This window comes from Lampetra fluviatilis, unplaced genomic scaffold, assembly GCF_964198595.1.
Source record: "Lampetra fluviatilis unplaced genomic scaffold, kcLamFluv1.1 SCAFFOLD_673, whole genome shotgun sequence".
Classification (NCBI taxonomy): domain Eukaryota; kingdom Metazoa; phylum Chordata; class Hyperoartia; order Petromyzontiformes; family Petromyzontidae; genus Lampetra; species Lampetra fluviatilis.
This window is the reverse complement of record NW_027621246.1, coordinates 436-10,000: the sequence shown is the minus strand read 5'-3', so window position 1 is coordinate 10,000 and position 9,565 is coordinate 436. Positions and strand designations below refer to the sequence as shown.

The following is a 9,565-nucleotide window of genomic DNA, read 5'->3' as shown; positions in this document are numbered from 1 at the left end:
TGTATAGTAGTGTATAGTGTAGTGTATAGTGTAGTGTATTGTAGTGTATAGTATAGTGTATAGTGTAGTGTATAGTGTAGTGTATAGTGTAGTGTGTAGTGTAGTGTATAGTGTAGTGTAGTGTGTAATGTATAGTGTAGTGTATAGTAGTGTATAGTGTAGTGTATAGTGTAGTGTATAGTGTAGTGTGTAGTGTAGTGTATAGTGTAGTGTATAGTGTAGTGTGTAGTGTAGTGTATAGTGTAGTGTGTAGTGTAGTGTGTAGTGTAGTGTATAGTAGTGTATAGTGTAGTGTATAGTGTAGTGTATAGTGTAGTGTATAGTGTAGTGTATAGTGTAGTGTGTAGTGTATAGTGTAGTGTATAGTGTAGTGTGTAGTGTAGTGTGTAGTAGTGTGTAGTGTAGTGTATAGTGTAGTGTATAGTGTAGTGTAGTGTATAGTGTAGTGTGTAGTGTATAGTGTAGTGTATAGTGTAGTGTATAGTGTAGTGTATAGTGTGATAGTGTAGTGTATAGTGTAGTGTATAGTGTAGTGTAATAGTGTAGTGTATAGTGTAGTGTATAGTGTAGTGTATAGTGTAGTGTATAGTGTAGTGTATAGTGTAGTGTGTAGTGTAGTGTAGAGTGTAGTGTATAGTGTAGTGTATAGTGTAGTGTATAGTGTAGTGTATAGTGTAGTGTATAGTGTAATAGTGTAGTGTATAGTGTATAGTAGTGTATAGTATAGTGTAGTGTATAGTGTAGTGTGTAGTGTAGTGTATAGTGTAGTGTATAGTGTAAAGTGTATAGTGTATAGTGTAGTGTATAGTGTAGTGTATAGTGTAGTGTGTAGTGTATAGTGTAGTGTATAGTGTAGTGTATAGTAGTGTATAGTGTAGTGTATAGTGTAGTGTATTGTAGTGTATAGTGTAGTGTATAGTGTAGTGTATAGTGTAGTGTATAGTGTAGTGTATAGTGTAGTGTAAAGTGTATAGTGCAATAGTGTAGTGTATAGTGTAGTGTATAGTGTAGTGTATAGTGTAGTGTATAGTGTAGTGTGTAGTGTAGTGTGTAGTGTAGTGTATAGTGTAGTGTATAGTGTAGTGTATAGTGTAGTGTATAGTGTAGTGTATAGTGTAGTGTGTAGTGTATAGTGTATAGTGTAGTGTATAGTGTAGTGTATAGTGTAGTGTATAGTGTAGTGTATAGTGTAGAGTGTAGTGTATAGTGTAGTGTGTAGTGTAGTGTATAGTGTAGTGTATAGTGTAGTGTATAGTGTAGTGTATAGTGTAGTGTAGTGTGTAGTGTATACTGTAGTGTAGTGTATAGTGTAGTGTATAGTGTAGTGTGTAGTGTAGTGTGTAGTGTAGTGTATAGTGTAGTGTATAGTGTAGTGTATAGTGTAGTGTATAGTGTAGTGTATAGTGTGTAGTGTAGTGTGTAGTGTAGTGTATAGTGTAGTGTATAGTGTAGTGTATAGTGTAGTGTGTAGTGTAGTGTGTAGTGTAGTGTATAGTGTAGTGTATAGTGTAGTGTATAGTGTAGTGTATAGTGTAGTGTATAGTGTAGTGTATAGTGTAGTGTGTAGTGTATAGTGTAGTGTGTAGTGTAGTGTATAGTGTAGTGTAGTGTATAGTGTAGTGTATAGTGTAGTGTATAGTGTAGTGTATAGTGTAGTGTGTAGTGTATAGTGTAGTGTAGTGTATAGTGTAGTGTATAGTGCAGTGTATAGTGCAGTGTATAGTGTAGTGTATAGTGTAGTGTATAGTGTAGTGTATAGTGTAGTGTGTAGTGTATAGTGTAGTGTATAGTGTAGTGTATAGTGTAGTGTATAGTGTAGTGTATAGTGTAGTGTATAGTGTAGTGTATAGTGTAGTGTATAGTGTAGTGTATAGTGTAGTGTATAGTGCAGTGTATAGTGTAGTGTATAGTGTAGTGTATAGTGTAGTGTATAGTGTAGTGTATAGTGTAGTGTATAGTGTAGTGTATAGTGTAGTGTGTAGTGTATAGTGTAGTGTGTAGTGTAGTGTATAGTGTAGTGTATAGTGTAGTGTATAGTGTAGTGTATAGTAGTGTGTAGTGTAGTGTGTAGTGTAGTGTATAGTGTAGTGTATAGTGTAGTGTATAGTGTAGTGTATAGTGTAGTGTATAGTGTATAGTGTAGTGTATAGTGTAGTGTATAGTGTAGTGTATAGTGTAGTGTGTAGTGTAGTGTATAGTGTAGTGTATAGTGTAGTGTATAGTGGTGTGTAGTGTAGTGTGTAGTGTAGTGTGTAGTGTAGTGTATAGTGTAGTGTGTAGTGTAGTGTATAGTGTAGTGTGTAGTGTAGTGTGTAGTGTAGTGTATAGTGTAGTGTGTAGTGTAGTGTGTAGTGTAGTGTGTAGTGTAGTGTGTAGTGTAGTGTGTAGTGTAGTGTGTAGTGTAGTGTATAGTGTAGTGTATAGTGTAGTGTATAGTGTAGTGTATATTGTAGTGTGTAGTGTAGTGTATAGTGTAGTGTATAGTGTAGTGTATAGTGTAGTGTATAGTGTATAGTGTAGTGTATAGTGTAGTGTAATAGTGTAGTGTATAGTGTAGTGTATAGTGTAGTGTATAGTGTAGTGTATAGTGTAGTGTATAGTAGTGTATAGTGTAGTGTATAGTGTAGTGTGTAGTGTATAGTGTAGTGTATAGTGTAGTGTGTAGTGTAGTGTATAGTGTAGTGTATAGTGTAGTGTATAGTGTAGTGTATAGTAGTGTATAGTGTAGTGTGTAGTGTATAGTGTAGTGTATAGTGTAGTGTATAGTGTAGTGTATAGTGTAGTGTATAGTGTAGTGTATAGTGTAGTGTGTAGTGTATAGTGTAGTGTATAGTGTAGTGTAATAGTGTAGTGTATAGTGTAGTGTATAGTGTAGTGTATAGTGTAGTGTATAGTGTAGTGTGTAGTGTAGTGTGTAGTGTAGTGTATAGTGTAGTGTATAGTGTAGTGTATAGTGTAGTGTATAGTGTATAGTGTAGTGTATAGTAGTGTATAGTGTAGTGTATAGTGTAGTGTATATTGTAGTGTATAGTGTAGTGTATAGTGTAGTGTATAGTGTAGTGTATAGTGTAGTGTAAAGTGTATAGTGTATAGTGTAGTGTATAGTGTAGTGTATAGTGTAGTGTATAGTAGTGTATAGTGTAGTGTATAGTGTAGTGTATTGTAGTGTATAGTGTAGTGTATAGTGTAGTGTAAAGTGTATAGTGTAATAGTGTAGTGTATAGTGTAGTGTATAGTGTAGTGTATAGTGTAGTGTAAAGTGTATAGTGTAAAGTGTATAGTGTATAGTGTAGTGTATAGTGTAGTGTATAGTGTAGTGTATAGTGTAGTGTATAGTAGTGTATAGTAGTGTACAGTGTAGTGTATAGTGTAGTGTATAGTGTAGTGTATAGTGTAGTGTATAGTGTAGTGTATAGTGTAGTGTATAGTGTAGTGTATAGTAGTGTATAGTGTAGTGTATAGTGTAGTGTATAGTAGTGTATAGTGTAGTGTATAGTGTAGTGTAGTGTGTAGTGTATAGTGTAGTGTATAGTGTAGTGTATAGTGTAGTGTATAGTAGTGTATAGTGTAGTGTATAGTGTAGTGTATAGTGTAGTGTATAGTGTAGTGTATAGTGTAGTGTATAGTAGTGTATAGTGTAGTGTATAGTGTAGTGTATAGTAGTGTATAGTGTAGTGTATAGTGTAGTGTATAGTGTAGTGTGTAGTGTAGTGTGTAGTGTATAGTGTAGTGTATAGTGTAGTGTGTAGTGTAGTGTATAGTGTAGTGTGTAGTGTAGTGTGTAGTGTATAGTGTAGTGTGTAGTGTATAGTAGTGTATAGTGTAGTGTATAGTGTAGTGTATAGTGTAGTGTGTAGTGTAGTGTGTAGTGTATAGTGTAGTGTGTAGTGTAGTGTGTAGTGTAGTGTATAGTGTAGTAGTGTATAGTGTAGTGTATAGTGTAGTGTGTAGTGTGTAGTGTAGTGTATTGTGTAGTGTATAGTGTAGTGTGTAGTGTAGTGTGTAGTGTATAGTGTAGTGTATAGTGTAGTGTATAGTGTAGTGTATAGTGTAGTGTATAGTGTAGTGTATAGTGTAGTGTATAGTGTAGTGTATAGTAGTGTATAGTGTAGTGTATAGTGTAGTGTATAGTAGTGTATAGCAGAGGTGGGACAAAGTCATTGTTATGCAAGTCCAAGTCGAGTCGCAAGTCATCAAATTCATGACTCGAGTCTGACTCGAGTCCAAGTCACATGACTCGAGTCCACACCTCTGGTGTATAGTGTAGTGTATAGTGTAGTGTATAGTGTAGTGTGTAGTGTATAGTGTAGTGTGTAGTGTAGTGTGTAGTGTAGTGTATAGTGTAGTAGTGTATAGTTTAGTGTGTAGTGTGTAGTGTAGTGTATAGTGTAGTGTGTAGTGTAGTGTATAGTGTAGTGTATAGTGTAGTGTATAGTGTAGTGTGTAGTGTAGTGTATAGTGTAGTAGTGTATAGTTTAGTGTGTAGTGTGTAGTGTAGTGTATAGTGTAGTGTATAGTGTAGTGTATAGTGTAGTGTATAGTGTAGTGTATAGTGTAGTGTTGTTGTTTGTGTTGTTGTTGTTTGTGTTGTTTGTTTTGTTGTTTGTGTTGTTGTTTGTGTTGTTTGTGTTGTTGTTGTTTGTGTTGTTTGTGTTGTTGTTTGTGTTGTTGTTGTTTGTGTTGTTGCTTGTGTTGTTGTTTGTGTTGTTGTTTGTGTTGTTGTTTGTGTTGTTGTTGTTTGTGTTGTTGCTTGTGTTGTTGTTTGTGTTGTTGTTTGTGTTGTTGTTGTTTGTGTTGTTGTTGTTTGTGTTGTTTTTGTTTGTGTTGTTGTTCGTGTTGTTTGTGTTGTTGTTGTTTGTGTTGTTGTTTGTGTTGTTTTTGTTTGTGTTGTTTTTGTTTGTGTTGTTGTTCGTGTTGTTTGTGTTGTTGTTGTTTGTGTTGTTTGTGTTGTTGTTGTTGTTTGTGTTGTTGTTGTTCGTGTTGTTGTTTGTGTTGTTGTTGTTTGTGTTGTTGTTTATGTTGTTTATGTTTGTGTTGTTTGTGTTGTTTGTGTTGTTTATGTTTGTGTTGTTTGTGTTGTTGTTCGTGTTGTTTGTGTTGTTTGTGTTGTTGTTTGTGTTGTTTGTGTTGTTTGTATTGTTGTTCGTGTTGTTTGTGTTGTTGTTTGTGTTGTTGTTTGACGTCGTGAAGCCGCGTTCCCCGCCACGTTACCCGTCAGCACGAAGTTTTGCTCGCGACGCCATCGCCTGAGGACGGCGGCCTGGGTCACCGCGACGCGAGGATCCTCCTGCGCCACGCCTGAAGAGACAACAACAACACCGCCATCAACACCACCACCAACACCACCACCATCAACACCACCACCATCAACACCACCACCACCACCACCTCTATCAACACCATCACCACCACCTTCATCAACAACATCACCACCAACACCTCTATCAACACCACCACCACCAACACCATCAACACCACCACCAACACCACCACCACCACCAACACCTCTATCAACACCACCACCACCACCAACACCATCAACACCACCACCACCATCAACACCACCACCATCAACACCACCACCATCAACACCACCACCACCATCAACACCACCACCATCAACACCACCACCAACACCACCACCTCTATCAACGCCATCAACACCACCACCAACACCACCACCATCAACACCACCACCACCACCACCATCAACACCACCACCACCACCACCTCTATCAACGCCATCAACACCACCACCAACACCACCACCATCAACACCACCACCACCATCAACACCACCACCACCACCAACACCATCAACACCACCACCACCAACAGCATCAACACCACCACCAACACCATCAACACCACCACCACCACCTCTATCAACACCACCACCAACACCACCACCATCAACACCACCACCAACACCACCACCTCTATCAACGCCATCAACACCACCACCAACACCACCACCATCAACACCACCACCACCACCTCTATCAACACCACCATCAACACCACCACCATCAACACCACCACCATCACCTCTATCAACACCACCATCAACACCACCACCATCAACACCACCACCATCAACACCACCACCACCACCTCTATAACACCATCAACACCACCACCATCAACACCACCACCACCTCTATCAACACCACCACCAACACCACCACCACCATCAACACCACCAACACCACCACCACCAACACCTCCACCACCATCAACACCATCAACACCTCCACCACCATCAGCACCACCACCACCACCAACACCACCACCACCATCAACACCACCACCACCAACACCATCAACACCACCACCACCAACACCATCAACACCATCAACACCACCACCAACACCACCACCATCAACACCACCACCACCACCACCTCTATCAACGCCATCAACACCACCACCTCCATCAACAATACCACCACCATCAACACCACCACCTTCATCAACAACATCACCTCCACCACCATCACCACCACCACCTCTATCAACACCACCACCTCCATCAACACTACCACCACCATCAACACCACCACCTTCATCAACAACATCACCTCCACCACCATCACCACCACCACCTCTATCAACACCACCACCTCCATCAACACCACCACCACCATCAACACCATGACCATCAACACCACCACCACCACCTCCATCAACACCACCAACACCATCAACACCACCACCACCCTCACCACACTCACCCCCTCTCTCTCACCACCTCCGTCACCCTCACCACCCTCACAACACTCACCACCCTCACCACCCCCCTCACCCTCACCACCCTCACAACACTCACCACCCCCCTCACAACACTCACCACCCTCACCACCACCCCCCTCACCCCCCTCACAACACTCACCCTCACCACACTCACCCTCACCACCCCCCTCACCCTCACCACCCTCACCACCACTACCACCACCACCTCACTCACCCTCACCACCCCCCTCACCCTCCCCACCCTCACCACCACTACCACCACCACCTCACTCACCCTCACCACCCCCCTCACAACACTCACCCTCACAACACTCACCCTCACCACCCTCACCTCACTTACCCTCACCACCCCCCTACACCTCACCACCCTCACAACACTCACCCTCACCACCCTCACAACACTCACCCTCACCACACTCACCACCTCACTCACCACACTCACCACCCCCCTCACCCTCACAACACTCACCACCACCCCCAACGCAGTCGCCCTCCCGCTCCACCTCCCCCTCCACCACCCCCAGCACGACGTGGAGGTCGATGCAGTCCAACAGCCGCCTCGCCCTCACCAAACTCACCACCCTCACCACCTCACTCTCACAACACTCACCACCCCCCTCACAACACTCACCACACTCACCCTCCCTCACCACACTCACCCTCACAACACTCACCCCCCTCACCACCACCTCACTCACCACACTCACCACCCCCCTCACCCTCACAACACTCACCCTCACCACCACACTCACTCACCACCTCACTCACCACACTCACCACCCCCCTCACCCTCACAACACTCACCCTCACCACCACCCCCAACGCAGTCGCCCTCCCGCTCCACCTCCCCCTCCACCACCCCCAGCACGACGTGGAGGTCGATGCCGTCCAACAGCCGCCTCGCCCTCGCCTCTCCCCTCTCGTGCCCCGCCGCCAGGTGCCAGGCAAGGCGCAGGGCGAGCTCACGAACAGGGGCCTCCAAGGCCACCAGCAAGGCCCGAGGCGCAACGCCGCCACCTCCGCCACCACCGCCCGCCCCGCGGGGTTCTCCGAGACGCGGGGCCCGAAGGAGGCCGCGGACAGCCTCGGGCTCGCCTAGGCTGGCCGCTGCCTCCGAGGCCCGCGTCTCGGCGGCAGCAGCGGCGAAGCGCGGGGTCCGTAGGCCGCGGACAGCCTCGGGCTCGCCTAGGTTGGCCGCTGCCTCTGAGGCCCGCGTCTCGGCGGCGGCAGCGGTGGCGAAGCGCGGGGCCAGGAGGAGGCCGCGGACAGCCTCGGGCTCGCCTAGGCTGGCCGCTGCCTCCGAGCCCCGCGTCTCGGCGGCAGCGGCGGCGAAGCGCGGGGCCCGGAGGAGGCCGCGGACAGCCTCGGGCTCGCCTAGGTTGGCCGCTGCCTTTGGGCCCCGCGCGGCGGCGGCGGCGGCAAAGTACGGGGCCCGGAGCAGGCCGCGGACAGCCTCGGTCTCGCCTAGCGAGTCGCGCCTGAGGCTGGCGGCTCCGAGGCGCAGGACCCAAAGGCCGCGGACAGCCTCGGCCTCGCCTAGCGAGACGAGCCGGACGAGGCGCGGGTGAGCCCGGGCGAGGCGGCGGAGCTCGGCGGGGAGGTCTTCGGGGTTGGTGTAGGCGCCCTCGCGGTATCCGTCCGCGTCCGGCGGGTGAGGTGAGGAGGGAGGTGAGGAGGAGGTGGAGGGTCGTGGCGGTATCAGAAGCAGCAGAAGGAGGAGAAGGAGGAGTGGTGAGGAGCTAGGAGACATTACTCAGGAGGAAAACGACTGAGGTGGCATCAGCCCACCCACTCACTAACTCACTCAGTCAGTCGGTCACCCACCTACTCACTCGCCTACTCACCCACTCACTCAGTCACCCACCCACCCAGTCACTCACTCTCCCACCCACTCAGTCACTCACTCTCCCACCCACTCAGTCACCCACCCACACCCAGTCACTCACTCTCCCACCAATTCAATCTCCGACCCACCCACCCAATCACCCACCCAGTCACTCACTCACCTACTCACTCACCTACTCACCCACTCACTCACCCACCCAATCACCCACCCAGTTACTCACCCACCCACTCACCAACTCACTCACTCACCAATTCAGTCACTCACCTACTCACTTACTCACCCACTCAGTCACCCACCCAGTTACTCACCTACTCACCCACTCACCCACCCACTCACCTACTCACCCACTCACCCACCCAATCACCCACCCACTCACCAACTCACTCACTTACCAACTCAGTCACTCACCTACTCACTCACTCACTCACCCACTCAGTCACCCACCCAGTCACTCACCTACTCACCCACTCAGTCACCCACCCACTCAGTCACCCACCCAGTCACTCACCTACTCACTCACCCACTCACCCACCCACTCAGTCACCCACCCACCCAGTCACTCATCCACTCACTCACCTACTCACCCACTCACTCACCCATCTACTCACTCACCCACCCACCCAGTCACTCTCCCACCCATTCACTCTCCGACCCACCCACCGAATCACCCACCCAGTCACTCACTCACCTATTCACCCACTCACTCACCAACTCACCCACTCAGTCACCCACCCAGTCACTCACCTACTCACCCACTCACTCACCCACCCAGTTACTCACCCACCAACTCACTCACTCAGTCACTCACCTACTCACCCAGTCACTCACCCACCCACTCAGTCACCCACCCACCCAGTCACTCACCTACCCACTCAGTCACCCACCCAGTCACTCACCTACTCACCCACTCACTCACCCACTCACCCACCCACTCAGTCACCCACCCACCCAGTCACTCATCCACTC

The 9,565-nt window shown here is 47.0% G+C and overlaps 1 protein-coding gene across 1 annotated transcript in view; it reads right to left on the bottom strand.

The window, feature by feature from the left end:
- LOC144954960 (uncharacterized) overlaps positions 1-8,503 on the bottom strand; it is a gene marked incomplete at its 3' end in the record, with an annotated part of 49,688 nt that extends 41,185 nt beyond the window's left edge. Inside the window, exons 1-2 of the mRNA XM_078885328.1 lie at positions 7,558-8,503; positions 5,212-5,298 (exon numbers count right to left, since the gene is read on the bottom strand). Coding sequence (XP_078741454.1) covers positions 5,212-5,298; positions 7,558-8,503 — 1,033 coding nt within the window. The remainder of the gene's footprint in view (positions 1-5,211; positions 5,299-7,557) is intronic.
- Between the last annotated feature and the right edge of the window lie 1,062 nt (positions 8,504-9,565).